This window comes from Podarcis erhardii (assembly GCF_964252035.2).
Source record: "Podarcis erhardii genome assembly, chromosome: 8".
NCBI lineage: Eukaryota > Metazoa > Chordata > Lepidosauria > Squamata > Lacertidae > Podarcis > Podarcis erhardii.
Window position 1 is genome coordinate 21454154 of NC_138499.1, and position 25339 is coordinate 21479492.

Below are 25339 nucleotides of genomic sequence, written 5' to 3' on the forward strand. Positions count from 1 at the left end.
ATATAAACGTGATAAATACTTCCAAGACACGTTTTATCACTAACAACGGGAGCTATTCAATGATGTGTGATAAGGTTACCTCAAATAACAAGATGCTAAAAAAACTACTTTGTGTTCATTTAATTTTTTTTAATAATAAAGACAAACTTATGACACAAATTTATATTTAATCATCTTTAATGTAGGCATAAGCAATTCTTCCAGCTATGACAACTACTTCTCTTCATCTGTCAGTGGACTAAGCTGGTATAGGAATGGGCTATATTTTCCAGCCACACCACTGCTAAAAATATATACATATTATACTCTAATATTTACTTACTTACCTTCTATTGTTCCATCAGCTATTGCTACTTTGTGCTTCATTTCCTTATGTGCATCTTGGTGCATGTTGTCCCTTTGTTGTTTAGTTTGTTGCATAGTATGGCTCTTCCAAAGTTTCCGCAGCATATCAATATCTGTCTCAGAATCTTGAGTTGGCTCTTTCACAAGTTGCCCCTTATTTGTAGCATCCCTTTTAGAACCATTTTCTTCAGAATGCAAACACTCCTCACCTTCTGGTACATTTTCCTGATCTGTGCCATGTGGTGTCTCTTCAGCATCAGCAGTAGTTCCCTCTACAGTGTCTTGTACTTCTTTTAGTGTTGTGTCTGCCGATTCTGAACCCACAGTATCGCTAACAGACTTGCTGCTGTCATTCAAAGGATGTTCTAGACTGGAGTTTACATTACCAAGTACATTGGCAGAGTCTGAAATAGCTGTTACATGTTCTGTGGCAGTCTGATTTACTGTTTGGACAGATTCTGATGAGGCTCCAGAAGATTTGTCTTGCCGAAGTTCATCCGAAGAAACAAGCTCCTCCCTTATTGGAGAGAGTTCTGATTCAGTGAACACATCTTCCGAAAGAGACTCCTCTGTGCTCCTCGGAGCAGTGCTGGCACTATCATTCCCTGTATCTCGCATCCTTGAGTCCATTTCATCAGTATTGCTTCTTGCGATTTTCCTGAAATGGTAGAGATCTTTTACAGACAATTGATCCACATCACTAAAAGAAAAGGGGGAAAAAAGGGGGAGAGAGCTTTATGTTAAAACCAATAAGATAAACAACACCTATGTTTTTACTAGAATCATAGAGTTGGAAGAGACCACAAGGGCCATCGAGTCCAACCCCCTGCCAAGCAGGAAACACCATCAGAGCACTCCTGACATATGGTTGTCAAGCCTCTGCTTAAAGACCTCCAAAGAAGGAGACTCCACCACACTCCTTGGCAGCAAATTCCACTGTCGAACAGCTCTTACTGTCAGGAAGTTCTTCCTAATGTTTAGGTGGAATCTTCTTTCTTGTAGTTTGGATCCATTGCTCCGTGTCCGCTTCTCTGGAGCAGCAGAAAACAACTTTTCTCCCTCCTCTATGTGACATCCTTTTATATATTTGAACATGGCTATCATATCACCCCTTAACCTCCTCTTCTCCAGGCTAAACGTGCCCAGCTCCCTTAAGGCATACTAGCCACATTTTAATTGTGTAAGTTGGGAGGCTTAATGCATATGACTCTCCATCAAACTCAATTCCACAGTGTACCTGATTTGCTTCTTGCTTTATGGCAGATGGATGGATGGATGGACCAGATACGCCTTATATTTAAGCACTAGCATGGCAACCATAGGTGAAAAGGAATTGCAGGCAGAAAGACACAGGGAATTCAATGCAGGGATAGCAGTTTCCCCCTCCTCTTTATCTAGCATAAGGGTCAAGCAGGGGCCAGAGGAGAGATGGAATTCTGTCAAACTGCAGTTGGCTAGTCATTTATTTCACAGAATCACAGAATTCTAAAGTTGGAAGGGACCACGAGGATCATCTAGTTCAACCCCCTGCAATGCAGGAATCTTTCACCCAAAGTGGGGCTCAAATCCACAACCCTGAGATTAATGCTCTACCTACTGAGCTATCCCTCTTGTTTATTTGATGGTTAGAAACATTTGAGAGGTCAGAATAGATGCAATTCCATATTCTCCAGGTCTGAATTTTGCACAATAAATGATTTAAACCAAGGATGTCCAACAGTTCAATCAGGATCGACTGGTTGATCCGCGGGAGGTTCTGGTTGATTGCTGGCTCCTTTTCCTTTTCCTTTGCCGCTGTAAGAGCATCTGGACCCACCCTCCATTTTTGCATGATCACTGGAACGGAAGACGAAGTTTTTGCAGTGAGGTGGATTGTTTGTTTTCATAGCAATCTTTTGGTGAGTGACTAATCCCAGTGTGGTGTAGTGGTTAAGAGTGGTAGACTCGTAATCTGGGGAACCAGGTTCGCGTATCTGCTCCTCCACATGCAGCTGCTGGGTGACCTTGGACTAGTCACACTTCTTTGAAGTCTCTCAGCCCCACTCACCTCACAGAGTGTTTGTTGTGGGGGAGGAAGGGAAAGGAGATTGTTAGCCGCTTTGATACTCCTTAGGGTAGTGATAAAGCGGGATATCAAATCCAAACTCCTCTTCTTCACTTTTGCCAGAACTCTCCAAAAAACGGAACTGTCCTCCCTAATTAAAGCTCAACAACTTTGGCCTGACCGCCCCCCCCCCCAGGGGTAAATCACTGCCATTATTTTTTCCCCTGTGAGTAGATCAGAGTCCCTTGGGGGTTGGACATCCCTGGTTTAAACAAACCATTTTTTTGTACAAAGTACCATGAATGCAGTATTGTAAAATGAGGCAAGCAGTTGATGACTGGAAAGAGATATTCTATACTACAGTGATAAACACGATATATTACAACTGCAAGTACAAAACGGACTGACATCTTGTTAAAACAGTATATTATAAAACTGAATACAAATGTTCAAATGAAAAATAATAATGCTGATGTGATGCTGAAGATAAGAAGATGCAAAACTGTTTCTCTTTCTTCTTTTCAGCTTTATATAGGCAGAAACCTTTTACTATTAAAGTGTTTCTTAATGCCAAACCATTTTTTACTCTTGAAAGTAAATAAAATTATTCAACAAAGCTCAGAAAACACATTAAAAACCTTTTCTTTTCACTCTTTATCCCTCATCACTTCAAAGAGCAACATCCAAAGGAAGGCACATGGGCTTGCCTGTGTAGGAAAGGCTTTGGGCACTTGGCAAATACAAAACCAAAACCATACCCTGCCCTTCCTCCTGAGAAATGACCTGAAGAGAGATACAAGCTCATTTTCCTATTGAATGGAATCCTCCTCCCTCCACTAAGCTTAAAGCCCAAGAGAGGAGCTAGGGATTTCCCCTGAAACAGTGCAACAGGCTTCACTATGAGACCAAATTTATCTATTTGCTTCCCATAATATGATTGGGGGAAGTTCCAGTGTGGTGATAAGTATTTATTTTTCTGAGTATCTCTAATCATTAAAAACTTTTATTAAAAAAAATATCGTTATAGGTTATCTCCAGCCTAAACATTTGTTTACGTTACTGAGTCTGTTCTGCCACTAAATCAGTTGGCAGAACTCAAAATACCCTATAAAAGCAACCTAATAATCATACTGGTGGAACATCATGATCTGCTGAACTAAATATCTTTCCCAATATGAAGTGATAAAGCATGGAGTCTTGGGATCAGATCATGAAACAAACTCACGGCATAATAGAACAAAGTGACCTTAGGTATCCTAACTGGAGTAGGGAATCACATAACATCTGTTTTAATCACAATTCCAAGATGAACTGAGAAAGATTTTATGCCAGCACTGAAAACCAGAAGTATGTGAAAAACCTTGGGGTGGTATCCAATAGTAGTTATACTTCAAGTATACTCTTTGAAATCAATAGACCCTTAATCTGTTTACTTTCAGTTATGAGTATGACTTAGATGTCATGCCTGATGTGGTGCCGCACACAGTATTCCCACATGGTGGTGGGAAGAGGGGAGAATCAGGGGCAGAGCAATTTTTTTTCACGTTTAACTGAAAAAGATTAATCTTCTTAAATATTTTGCAGGAAAAAAGCATTCAACTGCAACCAATACTAGTTAAATGTGTATAGCTGATTAGTGGAAGTTGGTGGAAATATAAAGATAAATAATTGTAAAATACTAAAGAGAGAAGGGATTATGCTTCAGCAATAGCAGAAAAAACCTGGTTGGGATATCACAGGTATTTCTACTCTTAAGAGCAAATGGGAGACGGAAGACATAAGATGGGGCAACACACTTTTATCTCCCTCGCTTTTTAAAAGTACATAAACATAGAACCTAATTAAGACTTATTTCAAAGGCTATGAAAGTGGCAAGTGGCACAGAGCAAATATTTAGCAAAATCTTACACCATCTTAACTTGAGAACCGTTGTCTAAACTCTGTTCTTCAGGTTCCTAAGACACCAAAAGCATAGAAAATATTTCTACTAATAACATATTTAAATCCCAAGAGAATAACTTGCCTTTAATTTTCTATTAAATAAAAAAGCACACACATCTAATATTCCCTGCACGTTTTTAGCTTACCTACAACATTATTAGACAGAGATGTGCTACTTTCAGAATTTGCTAGGATTGTATTCAATCTGATAATCAAGTGACATGGAAAACTTTTCAAGGGTATGTTTCAAAAAGCCATGAAGTAAAACATGTTTTCAACTCCGCTTGAATTGAGCTGAAACTAATTCTTTTGTTCAGTGGGGGGAAGCAAACAAAGCCAGGAACATTATCTTCACAACTAAGCTAAAAACAACAAAAAGGAACACTGTCTTGAAGGAAGGGCGGGGGGAGAGATCAGCTCTTTTTCTCTGTAAAAGTCATCTTATTATTAGAGACAAACGTAACAAAAGGTGAACAATATGAACCACTGTGTATAATTTATACTGATTACCTCTTCCTAAATGTTGAATTTTAATGCCTTTGAATTTAAGAAAAATTAAGCTAGTCAGCATTAAGATACTGGCTTTTCCCACAGTCATCATTGATGCAAAAAGGGGAAAGGCTGTGCTGAAGTTGGAAAGAGAACATACATCACATAAACAAAAGCTAGAGCCTGTCATGTACTTTTTGTTGCCTTAAGTCTTGAATAAAAGACAATTTGTATGATGACATAGAAACCACTACCATGCAGTTTAAAAGCAAACTTTGTATCTATAAAAATGTATTTATCCACATACACACACAGAAAGAGAGAGAGAATCTAATTTATCTTACATGGGTAATGAATCCTTTACTTTGCCGTCTACAATATCTTTATACATAGCAGCTGACATCACTTCTTCCATTGGACACATGATGCCATAGTCTTCACAACCATTCTCTTGAACCAGTGGATCCATTTTATGTGGATCAAACATTATATTATTTGGCGTCACTAGCAGCACACCATTGACTGTTCCCTAAAATAAGAAGAAAGGGGGCGGGAAAATGTTTGATGACCTAAGATTAGCCAAACGGTTTTCAAAGCATTTCTACAAGTAACAGCACTGAATACCTAATACCTAATACTCAACACTCCTGTAAGCCAGTGAAGGATTGTAAACCAATCCACGAGGAAAACATTTTTCCCTAGTAAAAAAAGATGCCTGAATCAATATTTAGCCATCACTGTTTTAGAAAACAAACAAACTTAGGTCTGTTAACTAGTAAGACTTTTCCCTCAGCGTGCTAGCAATTGGGAAGAGACTCTCTTCCACCTAGATTAGAGAATTTAAAAATTAACTTTATGAAAGCATTTCATGAATATGAATGGGACTGGGCTAGTATCACCTTTGCTTGAAGCATTTAGTTCCAAAGCTAAAAGGCGGTGGGGAAACACCATCAATTTGCCTCTAGTTTCTTTGCATAAATAAAGCAACAGAGATGCATGCTGAGAAGCAGCCTTCTCCTGGAAACCTACTACAGTGGTACCTTGGTTTAAGAACCTAATCCGTTCCAGAAGTCTGTTCTTAAACCAAAGCCATTCTTAAACCGAGGCGCACTTTCCCCAATGAGGCCTCCTACTGCCAGTGCCCTTCCACCATTCGGATTCCATTCGTAGACTGAGGTAAAGTTTGCTAACTACTTCCGGTTTTTCAGAGTTCGTATACCAAATAGTTCGTCTACAGGGCTGTTCTTAAACTGAGGTACCACTGTAAATAGAGGCATTAAAAAAAAAGAACCTAATCAATCAGAAACATATTAGATTGGGTCCAGTTATGCCCTTTCTCTGATAATGGAAGAGGAGGCAATTTTCACTGGTTCCCCTTTCTCACTACAGCCCCTCAAAGATCTACTCCTCCAAAACAACGAAGAAGGTGGTGTGTTTGGTTATCTGGCAAAGGAGGGGGCTAAACTGCCTCATGGCTCCCTTCTGTCAGCAGGCTTCTGTTGGATCACCAACAGCAAGGGTAAAACTGGATTCAGTCCATGGATTTAATTGAATGTGTCTTGGAGCTCCATTCCTTGGTATGCACTTAAAGTTTATGAAAGTTTCAACATATGGTAAAAAAGATTCAGAATCTAGCTCAAATAAGTTGCAGCAATTACATAGTTAACGTAAGCTGCAGCATAAATGAAATCAAATCATGCAATATCTGCATTTAAAATAGATTGTGAAATTCACTACATTTTCTGCTTATTAAATAATGGTTTTATGTAAGGCATGTCATTTCTTAAAGCTATCTAATGATTTATATAACCGGAAATGCATATGATCTATTATTTTTGGAAGGAGAGAGGTTTTGGCGAAAAGCGCTAGCGGCATGAGGGACCAAGAGAAACGTATTCATAGCCACAAGTTATTTTTATTACCAAGCACCATGTAATAATTTTAGAATGTGGAAACAGTTTTTGCAAAAGGTAGGAAATCTATAAGAGGTATACAGTGGGAGCCTAGCTGAACAAGGAATATGAAGAACGTATTATGAGTTTTGAAAATCTAAGGTTACTAATGAAATAAAAGAGCCAAGCAAAAGTTAAGATGGTATAGTAACGAAGCTCAGAGCAAATGGAAGCCTTTGGCCAATTTTTAAGGCGGCGGGGGTTCATCAATATACAGGATTAAACCAATGTAGGTTTGTGGATGAACAGAAGTCTAAAAATACATTCGTGGACTTTTAAGTTCACCTGTCTTGGGACAGAAAGAGAAGGAATCAAATCAAATATAAACACACAATAAGAAAGATTTGAGCTGAAAATAGCAGGCACACACTTCTAGAAAACTGCTTTATTATTTTTACTGAGAAAGTACTGAGAAAGTTATTTCACATGCCATACCGAATGCACTGCCTTTAAGAAAGATGTAAATGTTTTGACAGTTTTTCCTGCACAATATTTTGGCACTACCAAGCCTCCCACATATTTTATTTTTTAGAAGCAGGCGTAATTCTGCTTTCAGCATTGTCTATCAGTTTTCCGAAGCCTAAATTGCATTGATGGCTCTCACATTTTCCTCAGTGTTCTTCTCCTGATATAATTGCCTACTACTACTAGATCTGAAAGACAATGGGGCAAGTCTATACAGTTAGCTTGTATCTTACATAGGGGTCATGTTCCAGGGATAGCACATAAAGGTGAAATTGCATATAGTGAAAACAACTCATTGGAACCGCCCCTGCACAAGCACTCTTATCTTCCTGAGCCAGCATGCAGAACAGGTCTTACCCTCCAAGGGAAGCAGAGAACTTTTAAGCTCGCAGTCTTGTTCACCTAGTATGCAAGGTGGAGAAGCTTAAAAGTACTTTCCGCACAGGGAAAACCCAGCACCAAAAGATCTGTTAAGCTCTCTGCATTCTGTGTGTTTAATTTGTGAAATTTCAACTGGCTGCCTGTCATGCATGTAAAGTTGCAACCACGTAAGTTAAACGCATGTAAGTTGTGAGTCGACTGCACTAATTTGCCTCAGAAAGCAATACATAAAACTTGTGGCTTGAGAAATTTGCTGCTACTTCTAGCCACTGGTATAAGAAATGAAATAATTCAAACAGAGAATTACACAAATACAGAAATACTGTGGAAATGTGCACACATAAATGTAATTATTTCTAGGAAATAATGGAACACACTATCTGTATGTGATCCTCTTATGTGCAGCCTCTGTTGATTTCAAATCCACAACTTCCTTCTATTTTACCAAAACCTAATATTATTATGTCAAAAGGCTGGGGTATTGTTTATGGGATTTTGTTGAGAGGTTTTGCTACTGCTATTGACATTAAATTTTTTGGATCTTTATTTTTAGACCTTATTATTTATGTGAAAATTGCTCAGTTTGGTTGTGTACTTTTTGATGTGTTTTATTTATTGTTTAGGACTACTTTTGTTGTGTTTGTAATTATGTAAATCTTTTCTTGTTGCAAGCCGCTTTGGGTGGCCCAAAAGTGGCATATAAATGTATGAATATGAAAGTGAAAATCTGTAATTTACAAAAATATAGATTTGATAATTTTAAGTTAAGGTACATTTTAATTGGTGTGAATTAATTGCCAGTAAATCTCAAAAAATGGAAGACCCTCAAATAAATAGCTGGAGCATGACGCTAGAACCTTCTGTACCTTGCTGTTGGTTATGTATTTGCAATTGATTTTGAGAAATTTTTCTGTGAAAGCTTCTTCCTCCTCTGATGTGGATGATACAACTCTTGCAGGCCGAACACATGTGTAAACTGGTGTGGGTGTGGCTTCTTTTCCATGGACCCCATCTGAATCCTACAAAGGGAAAAAACAGTACTATTTTATAATGACCAAAATTAACACTGTACATTCTTTTCCAAATCCTAGAAATCACAGCTTTCAGTTTTTTGAATTTTTAGCTTGGATAGTCGCAGCAAATTTATAAATAAAAAATATACAATATAATATTCTAGAGCCATGGGTACTGTACAAACTCTCTGGGTAAAAGATAGATAGAAAATCCCTATATTAGCATAAAAATCTATAAAGTATGTTGAAGGAATCTACAGCCCCTTCCTTAAACAATTTTTTTCTAGCCCCCACCCCTAACCCCACACCAAATTTAGCGCTGACAGCAAAAAGTCCCACTTACCCCCCCCCCCAAAGGAGACACCAAGCTGGTAATAATGCCCCTTCCTCAGCTGATCAGTTATGTGCACATGTGAGTGTCTGGGATGGCTACACCTATTTTTAGCCTCACTCAGTGCTAGCATGTGGCCCCCAGAGAGTTGGCCAAAGATGAATGTGGCCCTTGGACCCCCAAAAAATATTAGCCACCCCAGGTCTGAAAGCAAATCCTTATAACTCTTTCAAACAATCTAGTCAAGATCTTTGCCAACACAGTTTTTGATTTAAAGACACCTCGGCACCAGTCAGATGAGCGCAGTTTCAAACATTATCCCTTCAGGAATGTTCTTACAAGTTTTTAAAAAAGTTGTTTCCCTTTATTCCAGCAACGTACTTACACTTACAGCTGTCTTCTCAGCCTCTGCTTCTGAAGATGTAGGTGATAAAGGACTTATAGGACTAAGTGAAGGAGAACTTTCCACACTGGAAATATATTCTGGATCAGGAACATATAAAATCTGTAAAAATAAGCAAAATACTTCCAATTGAGATGTCATCACCAGGACTGAAACGTAAGTAAATTAAGATGGAAATACATTTCATACAGAGGCTTTGTGTAAGAGATGCTTCAATACATGAACAGACAATTATGAACTGTCACTGTAACTACTTTGAATTCTCAGTGTTCTTTTTTTTATTTTGTGTTCCTCTGATCTCACTCCTCCATGCCACATGTGAATATATGCCTGCATCAGACAAATGATTCATTTAGCTCAGTAGTGCCTACACTACTGGCAGCAGCTCTCCAGGGTTTCAGACATGGGGCTATACTACTCAGCCATGACCCTTAAGAACGTCAGAGCCTGCAGGATCAGGCCAATGGCCCATCTAGGATCCAGTTCTCAGAGTGGCCAACCAGATTCCTTATTAAAAGACTTCTGCACATGATTATTGGTCAGTTGAGAGCTGAGTGGATGAAAAGATGTGGTAGATGTAAGGAGAGTGATGGTAGCCGAGTGATGGTGTGGAGTTGCGTTTTTAGTTGTAGTGCATGCAGTTGAATGTCCTATCTCTAGTGCCTGCCATAATCCTGACTTGTTGTTATACAAGAACCAGAGATCACAGTTTAAAACAAATGCTGGCTAGTTAAACAAGCCAGTTTCATAACCCATGACTTGAAGTGGCTAATTTGTTTGGTTTAAATCATGATCTCTAATTGTATGTAATGAAAAGCCTAGATTCTTTGGAAGCAAAACTAAATACTAGCAATGCCCTTCTCCCAGCCGTGCAGGAGGCAGCAATGGGAAAGCAAGCAAGCAAGCTGGAGGCTTTGCCATTGTTTAGTACTAAGTCTTCTTTCCACTTAAAACATAGAAGTGGACCTGGAGTTACAACTTCAATCCAGATCCAGACCAACAAGGGATTGGTATTTGATCTGAGGTTTGTGGCAAGTTAGGGGAAAACCATTCTCAACCATTTTTTTCAGATTTCCTCCATGGCACAATTAGAGCAGAGTCAGGACCTGTCTTAGACAGCCCGCGATCAGATTTCCCCTAAAAATAGTTTAATATATTTGCCTCAGTTGCTCAGTCTCCCATATGCTATATAAAAGGAAGTACCTGTCCAGGAACGACTGCTCTGGAAAATAGCTTGTTTAACTGGACCAGTTCATTAGGTGTCGTATCAAACTTTAGGGCAACAGTATTCAAAGAATCTCTTGATTCAACCTGTTAAGAAAAGGTAACTAGTGTTGAAATACAGTATTCAAGTTCTATTTAGCTTCAATTCGAAAGCCTACCAGTCTTTACAACCTGTCCAATAAAATATTCTTGTCCAAATCCAACAGGCAGAATGTGATTTTCTTGATCATGCAGCGGCTTTGCAGACCCAGTTCACATGAACAAGCTTTCCCTTGTAAGCTTAGCGTGGCACAGGTTTATCACTAATTCCCAGAATGGAAGATGGCAGGATTTTCAAGGACATGCTCTATGGAGCTGCCTCAGGCACCAGGCCCATTGGCAGACCAACTCTGTGTTACAAGGATGTCTGTGAATGTGACATGAAGGCTGGCAACATCAACCCCACCAGGTGGGAATCCTTTGGAGACGACCACAGCATCTGGAGACAATCAGTCAAGTTGTGTATCCACAGCAGTGACCAAAGGAGGAATGAGCACTGGGAGGAGTGCAGAAAGAAGAAATGCCATGGTACAACTGCAACAGCACAATCAGACGCCTTCATCTGCCCTAGCTGCAACAAGGCATCTCTCACACACATATCTGTCTCTACAGCCACAGCAGGCGCTGTAACTCCCCAATGGTTTGACTTCACCTCCGAAGGCACACTCTTCCATTGTCTCTTGAGACAGACAGATGCCAACCAATAACTAACCGTATCCTGGTTCTCCTGGATATGGTTCCTAAGGAGCTTCCTATTCATGTTATTTTCAAGATCACTTACTGGCCTTAAGCATGCAGAGAACTGTACAGTGGCACCTCGGGTCAAGTACTTAATTCATTCCGGAGGTCCGTACTTAACCTGAAACTGTTCTTAACCTTTTTTATTAAATTGGCATATCACCCTTCATCTGAAGATCTCAGGGTGGTTCACAGCATAAAAATACAAGGTAAAAACACAAAATACATAACAAAAACAAAAACAAAACAATAACCCTCATTCCCCCCACCTCCTCCCAGAGACATATTTAAAGTAGTACACAGTGCTACTTTGGATACAAACCACGTCTCCTCAGAAATAAATATTATTGAATTCAGTGTGACATTCCCAGGTGAGTGGGTTTAGGACTGTAGGTTTAACTACCTGCCTTGGAAATACCATAAGATAGAAATTCAAACAAACATACATGCTACCAGTGCATGGAAATGGGTGGGGACAGGGAGAAGAGGCAATACTTTGTCAGTAAGAGGAAAGTGAATAAGGGAAATGAACTCCAAAGTATTATGCAACAGCTACATTTAACATTTTAAGGTAGAAAATTGTAACAGTGTTGGATGAAAGGTTTTCAATCTCTTCTGTAATCTGTTATCACTCTAGGATGGAACATGCAGTAAGAAGCAGTAGAACTGGCAGTAATGAAACTGTGAGGGTCTAAATTACTACTGCTAAACATTGTTTTAAATCAATGTTTTAAACTCCCTGCCAATTAATTAAGAGTGGTATATGTTCTGCACCTTATTTAGTCTGAATACTACAAGCTTCTGAAACAATACAAATACTTAAGCAAGGTACTACTATATTGTGATTCTGACCATGACACAGAAGGGTATATGGTTCACTGGAAGCTATGTCAACTTCCACAACAAGACTTTCTGTAAGTGCTTGAAATATTACTGACCATACTACCAAATACACCAAATTATAGCCAACTGTCCAATATTTTACACCTATTTATACAGATACAATACACATCACATTCAGTAATTGTTTTTAATATTGTAGTTAATAGATTTCTGGAACCCACCCTGGAACCACATGGCAAAGACTGGGTAAACAATCTTAAGTTATTGCAGAGGTTCAGAGAAGCAGCATGTATCTGGTTAATGCAAGATACTGAAATCCATTTTGTTAAACACAGAAGCATGAGAGCTGACAGATCAGCCTGCATCACTTTGTTTACTCCAGTAATTTGCTTAATATGAAAGAATAATTTTACTTCCTAATTACATTTCACGCTTATACTGATCAGAATTTCTGGAATTCCAGCCAATCACGTTGTCAGTGCAACTTCAGAGTACATAGTAGTTTTACTGTTAAAATATTTACAAAAATTATCCATGTTCTTAATAGCATTTTAGTTTAAAGCACATCGTTTTTATTTTAGAAATCAGATTAAATTATTTATAACATGCCAGTTTAATGTGCCAATTTAAATATTATAACTTTATAAGTCCTAGTTATACAGGCAATATGTAGCAAAACATTTCTTAATTCAGTTTCCCTTAGTAACCAGAAATACGAAACACTCGACTGCAGCACTGTTTGAGGGTCATTTGAAGAACGTAACAGTTACAGAAAGGCTCCATTTTCAGATACTGCTGGAAAAAATAGAACTATGCTTCCAAGTAGCAAGAGATCAATGGAAATTCTGAGAACATAAGAATGTTATTCAAAGGCCCTGCAAAGATGGACTAACATCACCATCACCTGCATTCAACGGACAATGCTGAAAGCTATAAAGGCAGTAAGGTATTTTAAAAATCTGGTTCTTTCTTGGAAGTAAAATAATTTGTGCATCTAAAGGAATGTCCTGCTGATTTACAGTTATTTACAACTTGATAACCTCTACAGGAATACTAGAAAGGTTAACTTTGCCTCTCCAGAATTACACTGCATCATTTCTGAAAAGACTCAAAATAGTACTCGTCAATCCTGTTAAGGTGATCAGCTGCCTGCCAGAGCTACAGACTGAATAAACAAAAAGGTAACATGCATCACTTTTCTTCTTAAATAGCATTCAGAAAACTAATATCCAAATATTAAACATATCCAAATCTTTATAGATTTCTCTTGCATATTATGTAGGTGAGTAGTTACTTACTGTGTACTCTATAGTCCCTTTAGGCTTTTGAAAAGACATTCGTCTCCCATCTTTCTTGTCTAGGGTCTTTTTCTGGCCAGTATCTGAAAAAAATTGAGGCAAGGCACGCGTTACATTCATTTTTCTCTCTCTTTCAGTATTGTCACAGACTGCTGACTACAGCCCCGTGGGCAGACATCTATTTCACCAGTTACACAGCTTATACCCTGTGACTCTCAACTCAGCCTAACACAACTAGCTGCCAGAACAGGGACTTCACTCCTCTGTTTTGCTTTAAGGATTTGACCAATATAAGCTACTCCAGTGATTGGGAATATCTTCCTAGTTTCACAAATACCTGCAAACATTCAGAGTGTTATCAATTAAAAAACACACACGCTGTATAACAAGAATTGTATAGGACAAGGTTAAAATAATTCTAACAATTATAACATCAATTAGTTCTACACTGCACAGGATATGTCCATAAGCTGCAACAGACTGTGCACAGCTTAGTAGACACAATTTTAAGATGCAGATTTCAAAAAAACATTAGCATTAACACAAAGGATGGGCCTTTTCATGTAAAGTTGGCCTTCTGTATACAGATTATATGCATGTCCTTTTTAAAAATTATAGTACAAATGTTATGCAATGTCATGTTCCACTCAGAACTACTTTGCACCACAAATGCTAATTTGTAAGGAGCTGTGAACTCAGCTCAGAAGTGGCCAATTCACAAGGAAATTCAGACAACGCCCCTCCTCCCTTTAACTGCCTTTCAGTTACTTTTCCTCCTATTTATTCCTTGAGCATTTAAGTAAATCTGAATAAGCACACCAAAGAAAACAGGATGTGGGTGGAAGAAGCACATGTATACAGCCTGTGAGATGTACAAGTGGGAGATGGTAGGTGGGGTCACAAAATTCATTCAGATACTAAGTGTTAGGAAATGGCCCAATCAAAACGGGGGTGGGGACGGAAAGCAACACAAGGAAATTATATTTCTCCTTCACAACCAAATTTATCTGCATAGATTTTTATACTTTCTACTAAAACTGTTCTTCATTCCTCTGTCGTATCACAAGATTAGTTATCAAAACGATAGATGCCATCAGATTAAATGATACTAAAACGATAATCAAAATGATTTCATTTCAAGAGGAAACACTGAAAGTTGTAACTATTCCAATTAAGTTATTAAAAGTGTTGTAGAGGACAAGCCTGTAAGACAGAATAAGGAATTGTTTGAAAACCCTTCACTATGTATAAAATTTCACCTTTCATTAAAAACCATTTGATAGCAACCTTATACTACAAACCACAACTTAAATCTCAAACATCTGGTAAAGGTGCCATTATTTTTAGCTCTATCCCGGAAGGTTCTTACTTCCACATCGGGTTATCAGAACAAGGGTACTCTATTTAGTAGGAGTAATTTCCCAACAGTTCTTTGACATCCTACTTCCTATGTAAAAAGCAACGTTGGTTCACCCACACCAGGATACCTTTATGAGAAAATGTCAGATTTGCCCATTAACCCTTTTCCTCTCTTCTTTTACACGCCAGAGGAAGAGAATGAAACTAAACACAGCACCCTTTGACATTCAAATTTGAGGAAAGGTGGTTTGTTTCAACTATGGTTAGTAAAAATAACAGACAATCTGAATCCACTGTCTGATCCTGGCTTGTTCTAACCATTGTTTAAACAAACCACAGTTCTGAAGTTTAGACATAACAGAGTACTGTGGATAGTTTAAAAGGAAATCGGGAAGCTCTTCAGCCTCCTCTAGTAGCACGGTAAGCAGGGGGAGAGGATAGAGGTATCTGAGTGCTTAAGTATCAACCATGGTTTCCTACTGATGAAGTTTTTCCTGTAGAATTAATCATAATTTAATGTGATATGCATTAGCAGGATTGAGCCATACAGCAAGCCTCAGACTTGCATACTACCTTCTTTCCCCACTCCCCTAGCTGTGACAAACTGTGGTTATTATTAACTATACTTGTTTCAAACAAACCAATTCAAAACATTGTTACTGAAGTTGCCTTGTTTAAACCAACCAAGATTACACATGGTTCTAGTTCTGGACATAGCAAGCTATGATTAATCAAAAGTGGAAGCAAATACTTCTGAACTCTCCTCCCAGCAGTACAGGAGGAGAAGAAAGGGAGAATTACACAAGGCTGAGGCCCTTCCTTCACTTATTTACACTAGTGGATACCACAATCCATTTCTGAAACATAAAAAGAAGCAATGTTTAATATAATAAAAATCGGCAAAATTAGAGGTTCTCATTACTATTAAATATGTTAACTACCTGAATTTATTTTAATTATCAATATGGATGTGGTAATAAGAGAAGCATTATGATGCTAACAAAACTGAGATACATTAATGCATTGTCATCATGTAGTGTTTCTAAAATCCTTATTTTCACCTTCATCCTGAATAATTAAACAACATTCAATCAGAAGAAAATCAAGGCCTTTAACTTAGTTAATAAGAAGTACTTTCAATAGCCGCTGAACAGCTGGTTCAAGATAGCCTTCAGATACACATTATTGTTCCCACATACCAAGTTATCTACGCAGATAAGGTACCGTAATTGTGCAGAATTAATGAGCAGCAGGAAACTGGGATCTTTCAACACATACCCCAGCAAACCTTCCCCATTCCCAAGCCTGCTTGATATCCCTAGGTTGAATAAAATACTACAGGTATAGCCCAATCCCTGCAACCTTTACAGTCCTATACAGAAAATGCCCCATTCGGAACAATGACATTCAGAGGTAAGTCAAAGGGCTGGAGTGTTCAGCATCAACCCTTCAGTGCACTATATGAGTCTCCACCGATTAGAGCCAAATGTGGCAAAACCTTCAGAAGAGCAAGTCTTTAAAAAAAATATATGAAAAGAAGAATTGTATATTACTTATTAACATTGGCATGTGAATCTGGAAGTACACAATACTAATTCAAATAGAGATGCACACAAACCAGTGAGACAAGATATACCAGTTATATAATATTGCATTTACATCCAAAACCATTTAAGATACACAAGGTTAAATTACAATTTCCCAGCACCATGGAGCACGTATACTTTAGTTTTTACATTTATTATTCTTTTTCCTAGCTTGTTATACTGAATCTGATCATTGATCCATCTAGCTCAGCATTTTCCACTGACTGGCAGTGGCACTCTAGGGTTTGAAGTCTTTTCCTGACCAATCTGGAGATTCCTAGTTTTGAAGCTTGGAACCTCTGCAAACAAATAATGTGTTCCACCACTAAGCTACATTAAAGCTTAATATTGTACCAGAAACAAGCATCTATGTTGATCTTTCTATTTCTTGGATGAATTATTTGCCATGATTATTTGACACATCTTTACGGACAGTCATAGGCTACAGTTGAAGGCGAGACCAAAAAAAACTTGGCTAGTTCACCTAGCTGAGGTTGTGTTTGTGAAGACAAAGTCAAAGGAAGGACATATTTTAGAGGGCACTTTCAAAAGCTTCAAAATAGGAACAGCTAAGCACTGAAAGTGTTTCAAATGCATTATCTCTGTAAACCTGTCAACATTCTGTAAAGTACAGTTGGTTTATTTACAGTATTTATGCATGGCACTAAAACAAAGCTTGCAACACAAAACAAATTAAAATTGAATAAAAGCTTCACAAAAATAAATCTAGTGCAGCAGAAAAATCAAGAAGCAGAGACTAAACAGTGGACTAAAACAAATTTACCTGGTCAAAACATATTTAATAGGCCAGGAAATTAAAAAAAGTATTTGCCTAGTCATTACTAATAATCACTTCTTTATTTCTGCAGTTTCCTAAGAACTGCATCCAGAGAGATGCTGAGAAAGAAAATCTATTGAGTTTATGACTGAACTGAAATTTGAAAGAGAACTCTCAGCTTGCAGCTCAAACTCTAAACCCCCAGGTTTATCAGACTGATAATTATTTATGCTGGCTGAAAAGTTGAAAGTGCAAACCCCTGAAAACCTATCAGTAAGCAACAGATATAAAATCATTTTTGACAGCACAACTAAGGGTGGCATGCTAAACTGAAGCAAGCTAGACAATTATAAAGACTTCAGACTCACATCAACTTCAGTCTTGTTCATACCTCATACACACAAGATTATGTAAGCTCAATAGTTGTTATCCCAGAAGAAATAAAACTTGAGTTTCATTTGTCTGGCTCACACGTACCAAACTATGAGACAGACTGGATGAGCAAGTTTGCTGGTACATACTGTCAACGCTGTGGTCATTTTACTCCTCCCACACTCCTGGGAGATAAACCATGGTTGGCTTAGCATGTCCAAATCCAGTCTGATGGTTTGTTTGGAGCAGGACAAACCACAAGCTTGGGTAGAGATGCAATGCTAAGCCAAACCATGGCTTTCCTCCTAGTAATGCAGAATGGGAGAGGGGGAGCGGGAGGAGAGAGAAGTAATGTGTCTGCAATTTTATTAAGGTGTGCCAGCAGTCTTGCTCACTCATGCTAAACCATACTTTGGATTATTGTTACATGTGAATAAGGCCACCAATTTCAATTTAACTGAACTACAAATGCAAGCAGGTTAATTTTAAGTGAGCTCACATATTGCTGATGCAAAATAGCCACTCGCTCCAGCATTCAACACCCCTTGCTTAAAAACAACTGTATGCAACTCCTCTCGTTTAAAGCTATTTCAGCACTTATTCAAATAGAAACTTCTAATTACTAGGGTTTTACTACCCTGAACAGCCATTAATGAAATACTATGTTTTATTAGAGCAAGACCTGTCATTCAGGCTAAGAAAGGTTATTTAAAATAATTTCAAGTAGCAACAATTCCAAACTCTCCAATTTTCAAATCTTAAAAGAAGAGAATGAAGGGTAGATTAGGATAGAGAAAATAAAGATGCAACTCTTAAGTATCTATAGCAGGGATGGGGAACTTGTGGCACACCAGATGATGTCTGAGTACAAGACCAATTATCCCTGACTATTGGCAATACTGGGTGGGGCTGATAGAAGCTGGAATCCAAGAACACCTGAAGAAATGCAGTTTCCCTGATCTATGCAGCTTTTCAATGAGCCTGGTTAGAAAGATAGCATAAAAATTCCTATGTCAATAAATACAGAGCAATAGATGAGCAGACTAAACAAGCAAGTGGTTAATTCTTTTCTGCCCTGGTTTGGAAAAACTGCATATTCAGTTCTGGAATGCACTTCTTAAAGGATGGGGGAGAAGGCTCTTCACATTTTTATTAAACTGAAATATGGAGTTTTATGCATTTCAGCTTAAGCACTGCCCACTTAAATCTCTTCTTTTGCTACTTATCTCTGTTCTCTTGGATGGATTACGAAGGACATCAAGAAGTATTCTTCCTTTTTCTCACTTGAGCTTTTATACTTTTCATCATCACTCTGTAGATCAAGGTCTTTCCATGTATTAGTTGGCAGTAAAGCCAAGTTTATGACCAAGTGTACACTTGACAAGAAGCTGTCTGATTAATGTACCTTTATGTACGGTTCCCATATTTCAAAAAGTAAAAACTAGGACACCATTATAATGTGAATAATGGGGAAAGCAACTTGAATTTGAAAATAAACTATCACCAACTCATCTGTTGTCCTTTGTTCCCTTTTATGAAGATTTGAAAATTTGTTTCTTAATTTATTATTATTTATTATTGGTGGAAACCAAGGAGCTAAAAGTGGCATACGTGGCTCTCTCTAGCTTCATATCAGAGGAGAGAGAAAGGTTGTTTTCTGCTGCTCCAGAGAAGCGGACACGGAGCAATGGTTCCAAACTACAAGAAAGAAGATTCCACCTAAACATTAGGAAGAACTTCCTGACAGTAAGAGCTGTTCCACAGTGGAATTTACTGCCAAGGAGTGTGGTGGAGTCTCCTTCTTTGGAGGTCTTTAAGCAGAGGCTTGACAACCATATGTCAGGAGTGCTCTGATGGTGTTTCCTGCTTGGCAGGGGGTTGGACTCGATGGCCCTTGTGGTCTCTTCCAACTCTATGATTCTATGATTCTATGATTCTATGATATTTTCCATGGAACCACCCTGTGAGGTGGGTTAGGAAATAAATCCATATACAATGTACTGATGTTGTGCAGCCCATTGGGAACACAGGGTAATTTACAAGCCTCACAACATTTGCATTTTGATAGGCAGATAAGGAGCCACTATCAATATTCTCTTTGACTATGCATTTCAGAAGAAAATGCCTATGGAAATTAGAGATGCAATCTCAAGAATAGGCCTATTATGAAAAAGCATTTTCGCTACCAAAAACACCCTAAAAGCTCAGAAGTGAATGACCAATAATGAAGCCAACAGCCTACTCTTAATGGTTTCAGCATTGAAACCCTTATCATGCATGGTTAGAAGAGTAGGCTTTCCCCTCCTCATCATGCTTACTCCATGGGTGCAGAAGGGGGAGAGGAAGCAGGGCTTCAAAACTTTCACAGACAATTAGCAGCACTAGAGGTGGCTTCCAGTGTTTATACCCTCTGGCATCTACAAAGGCTCTTCTACTGCTTGTGGCCCTCCATATGTTGTTGGATTCCAGCCCCTATCAGTCCCAGGCAGTATTGTTGGTGCTCAAGGATGTTAGGAAGATACATCTGGAGACTGAGGAAAGTTCTTCTAGGACCAACCTACAAAGACTATTGGGAATGTGATCTTCTTCACTTCCCGGTGGTCCCAAGCAACCTACAGAACTAGAGGCACTGAGCAAACCACTGTTTGCTTGTGAAAGCAAGTGAGCCTTGATCTCAAGGAATGGCCACCGCTACCTCCAATCCCCCTCACCTGTTCTCTCACTCCAGAGGTACAGCAGGGTCTACGCCTAGAATACTACCCTAACTGCCCTCGCTCCAAAAGAAAAAGCAAGTGTGCAAATAAATGGCAGAGGCTCCTAGGAGCTTGAGGCATGTGAGCAACCAGGCTGCTTTCCGAAACTGGCCCAGCCCTCCCTGCTGAGCTTTGACAGGGGAAGGAACTGCTCCTGCAAAGCACAGCCCTTCTCTTCTTGCTGCAGCTGCAAATACAACTTTTACTACTCTCCCCCCCCCCACCCCACCCCATGCTGGCAAAGTGATTGTATTGGTCTTGAGCCACACCTCTTTCTTGCCCTCCTGATTTCCAGGTGTCACAGCTGAAAAGATCAGGCTCCCCGGCCCAATCTCCACCACAACAAGCAAGTCGACATGTGAGAGGAATCCTTGCGCAGAAACAGCTGCCTCTGCACACCCACCCAGCATGCCTATATCTTTTCCCTTTGGGTGTCATCGAATACAGAGGAGGAGGAAGACCACGGGTAGACTACATACAATATGTGTGTGTGTATACACTCACATATAATATTGTGCATGCACAGAAAATACATATGCAACACACATGTACTTACTGACAAACACACACGTACATAGTCTGCATGTGGCGATATATATATATATAGATATATATATATATATATATATATATATATATATATCTCACATACATACATTTATGACATATATACTGCTGCCTTTCTGAGCACTTCCAATATTGGATAGCTTCAGCATGCTCAGGGACCCAAAGTTTGGTGTCCCTTTTGTAGTAAATGTATACTTTCCCGTGCATTCTGCAATCTCCATTGGGCCCACACCCAGCCTTCTTACACTTGTGGGCCCGAGTTTCTCCTGACAGCAACGCAAGGCGCCAGTTCCCTTACTTACCCCGCCCCACCTCTGGGATGGGATGAGGAGGGGAATGGGGAGTCCCCCCTAAACACATCAGGATGCCCTTCTCTCCCCCACCTGCAACCAGGCTTGAGAAAGGGGGCGGGGGGCTCTTCCAACTTCCCGCCCCACCCGAGCTGAACTCTGGAGGCCCGCTCCGCCTCGGCTTCCTCATGGCTCCCCAGAGGCCTCCTTTCCCCCGACCCAAAGTAGCCCTGGCCCTAGAGAAGCCCGCATTCCTATACCTTTCGTGACGTGTGTGAGGGCGGAAGGGGAGAATAAACGGGGGGGGGCGAGGAAAATTTCTCCCACAGGACCCCCTTCCTACCGCCCCATAAGCGGAGTTCCTCCTCTCGAGTAAACCCCGCACCGTCCCGACCCCTCAGCGCCACGGGGAGGCCTCCTACCTATCGGGGGCTCCGGCTTGGGCTCCCCCTCGTGCACGGAGTCCTGGAAGTGGACCTGGCGGGGGCCCCCGGAGCCGGGCGCGGCGCCCCACAGGCGGCTGGCGGTGCCCCTCAGCAGCCGGCTGCTCTTGCCCGTGAAAGTCGTGAGGTACTCCATGAGGCGACACGGACGGGGAGCGCGGCGCTTGGAAAGGGTCTTCTCCCCACTCCGAAGGCCGGGGGGGGGTTGAGGGGGGGGGGTCGCGCCGCCTGCCTCTCGAGCCTCCCTCGGAGCCGGGGGCCTCACAGCCCGCCCGCCCGGAAAGCCAAAAGGGCCGGCCAGAAGGGCTCGACCCGCAAGGCGAAAAGTTGGGCAAAAGTTTTTCTTTGACAGGCTCCGCCTCGAGGCTGCGGCGCTTAAAGGGGCCGCGCCGCGCGGCGTGGGTCGACGTAGTACTGTACTATCTATCCTAGATGTGTAGGGTTGGAAGGGAGCGCCCGGGTCATCTAGTCCAGCCCTCTGCGTAGTGCTGGGGTCCGGCGTGGGCTGGAACCACCGATCTTCTGGTTACCGGACGCACCGACCCACTGCGCCATGGTGGCGGCCGTACAACAGTTTATTATTTTGTACATAGATGTGTGTGTGTAGGTACTACGTACACACGTACACACTACGTACGTGTGTGTGTGTGTGTGTTTGTCGGTAGGTGCGTGTGTGTTCCATGTGTATTTTCTCTGCATGCATGCATGCATGTGTGCCCGTGTGTGTGTGTGTGTGTGTGTATATATATATATATATACACACACACACACACACACACATATATATAATATACACACACATACATATGCACACATACATATGTGTATGTGTGTGTGTATATATATATATATATATATATATATATATATATACAGTGGTGCCCCGCAAGACGAACGCCTCGCAAGACGGAAAACCCGCTAGACGAAAGGGTTTTCCGTTTTGGAGGCGCTTCGCAAGACGAATTTCCCTATGGGCTTGCTTTGCAAGACGACAGCCCATAGGGAAATCTCCGGGACAGTGGGGAAGCGCAGCTCGTCTTCCCCGCTGTCCTCGGACCTCCTCCAAAGCCTGGCGGCGGGGCGGGGACACCTCCTCCGGCCGCCGGGCTTCGGAAGGATGCCCCGATGCCGGGCGGCGAGGTGGGAACGCCTCCCCCCGCCGCCCGGCATCGGAACGATGTCCCGAAGCCGAGCAGCGGGGCGGGAACGCCTCCCCCCGCCGCCCGGCTTCGGGGCGGGAAAGCCTCCCCCCGCCGCCCGGCTTCGGGGCATCGTCCCGATGCCGGGCGGCAGGGCAGGAACGCCTCCCCCCGCTGCCCGGCTTCGGGGCATCGTCCCGATGCCGGGCGGCGGGGCGATAAAGCCTCCCCCCGCTGCCTGGCATTGGAACGATGTCCCGAAGCCGGGCGGCGGGGCCGCGAAGCCTGGGCGCGCTGGCAACTCTCCGCAAGGAGCGCTCCCGCTGCTTGCGGAGAGGTCCGCGAAGCCTGTCCTGGACCCCTTCTGAAGGCAGGCGGGGGGCAAAAGTCTTTGTCCCCCCTGCTTGCCTTCCCAGGGGCTTTTAAATCGCCCGGACAGCGGAGAAGTCCTCCGCTGTCCCGGGCGATTTTAAAATGCCGCCCGCCAGAAGAGGTCGGGGGAAGGCGGTTTCCATAGGAACGCATTAATTGATTTTCAATGCATTCCTATGGAAAACCGTGCATCGCAAGACGAAAAACTCGCAAGACGAAGAGACTTGCGGAACGAATTAATTTCGTCTTGTGAGGCACCACTGTGTGTGTGTGTGTGTGTGTGTGTGTGTGTGTGTGTGTATATATATATATATATATATATATATATATATATATATATAAAATATTTTGTTACATTGTGCGAAGTTTGAGCAGGCCAGGGCTGAATTGATTCTACCCTTGCTGGTGCCTTTCCCGGGAAAGTCAGAGGCTCACTATGTCAGGTTCCTACTGGAAGACCGGACAAAAGCTAGAACTTTGGCAGTGGCAAAGTTTCTATCGGTGGTTGCAAGAACAAATGAGCCCTATATTCCAAACAAAGTGCTTGATTAACCTGAAGGTAGGCTGTATGAACTCTGTATTGATTTGTAATGTTTTGTTGGTCTCTGGACCGTAATAAAGATTGTTGTTGTTGTTGTTGTTGTTATATATATATATATATATCTCACATCACATCGCACACACACCATATTGTATGTAGTCAGTGGGATCTTGCCTCTGTTTGTGTGTAACACATACACGCCATGTATGTGTGTATTTGTAAGTACATAGATACATGCCCTCGTATTCCATGTGTAGTTTCTGTGAATGTGCTATATAATATATATGAGCATGTGGGTGGCTGATATTTCCATATGCAGTTCTGATTAGTGTGAAGTTATGGATAAACCTGTGCCCAGGATTGCACCTTGAGGCTTTGTTTCAGCAAGGATTGAGGGGTTAAGGGGTCCTGCCAAAAGTTTTACATAAAAGCTGTTTTTTTAAAAAAGAAAAGAAGGGCTGTTAAGGAAATAAGTGATGCAAGGCCATGCATATTTCCTGTGAGGCAATTTGTTGATGGGCTGCTAGTTTGAAGAATGGTTTTACTTTTGTTCTCCCAAGAATTCTGCACTTGAAAATACTCACTTAAATCCTTTTTCTTAAACTTAGATATGTGATGGCTGTTTGTGACTTACTCATGATGGCAGGATTTGGATTTTTTAAAGCATTTGTATGTATTGGTGGGAGTTTTTTTAAGGCCAGGTAATAGCAAGTATTAATATACTGCATTATAGTTACACATAGGTTTGTGGTACGGGAGTGAACTCAATTATTGAGTAATTTTGACATGTGTGCTTTACACAAGAGTTCGACATCTCATACAATGCTCTGAGTGGCCGCAAATAGCACAACACCCATTTACTTGAGGCCTAAAGCTGGCTAATGAGCCCCACTTTAAAAAAAATTAAAAAAATTACATCACATAAACAAGAGTTCAGTCATTGAGCAAATGACTCAGTCACTTCTGTAGGAAGAACAGCATGTCTTGGAAATATAATTTAAAAATATAGATGCCCTGTATTTTTACCCAAAGCTAATTTAAATAGTTGGGTGTTTCAGCTATGGCTTATACCTGCAGCCCTTGTTTGTGAAAAAGTGCCTAGAATGGAAGACCCCTTCTGAAGCTTGATTAAATCCATTGCCCATTATTTTCCCACATTGCTTGTAGCAAATAAACCATGTGGTAATAAGAGAGTGGGTTCTCATGGTCTGTTTGCTATGGAAAATGTGGGGAAACGATGGTAGACTATTGTGCCAAACAAGAAGTAGAACTACAACTGGCAGTAAATAAATTTTCTGCTTTTGGTTTCTCCTGCTGGTGTTTACTGGCACAGGAGTCATGGCAGGGAGGGCTGAAAGCCAGAAACTCTTGTTACTGGTATGTAGGCTGAGCTTGCTATGTGTCCACTTCACCCAGGTCTAGATTTTTCAGTGTAGACCAACATTTTACCATAGTTTACCACACTCATTACTAATCAACTTTGGGAGGTATGATAACTTACCCTCCATGCACTGCTGAGGGAGACCCCAGGGTGGTGAAAAGGGAGAGGGCCTTTTCAGTTGTGGCTCCCTGTCTGTGGAGTGCTCTCCCCAACGAGCTCTGCCAGGCACCTTTGTTGACATCCTTTTGGCCC

The 25339-nt window shown here is 40.9% G+C and overlaps 1 protein-coding gene across 7 annotated transcripts in view; it reads right to left on the bottom strand.

The window, feature by feature from the left end:
- OXR1 (oxidation resistance 1) overlaps nt 1-25339 on the bottom strand; it is a 198270-nt gene that overhangs the window by 29283 nt on the left and 143648 nt on the right. For 4 of the 7 annotated variants that reach the window (XM_081874129.1, XM_081874126.1, XM_081874128.1 and 1 more), the window contains 6 exons: nt 13507-13589; nt 10568-10675; nt 9347-9466; nt 8484-8636; nt 5164-5348; nt 327-1045 (listed from right to left, as the gene is read on the bottom strand). In XM_081874129.1, coding sequence (XP_081730255.1) covers nt 327-1045; nt 5164-5348; nt 8484-8636; nt 9347-9466; nt 10568-10675; nt 13507-13589 — 1368 coding nt within the window. Of the gene's footprint in view, nt 1-326; nt 1046-5163; nt 5349-8483; nt 8637-9346; nt 9467-10567; nt 10676-13506; nt 13590-21633; nt 21980-25339 lie in introns of those variants that run through there. The other 3 variants (XM_081874134.1, XM_081874130.1, XM_081874127.1) reach the window with 3 other exon arrangements.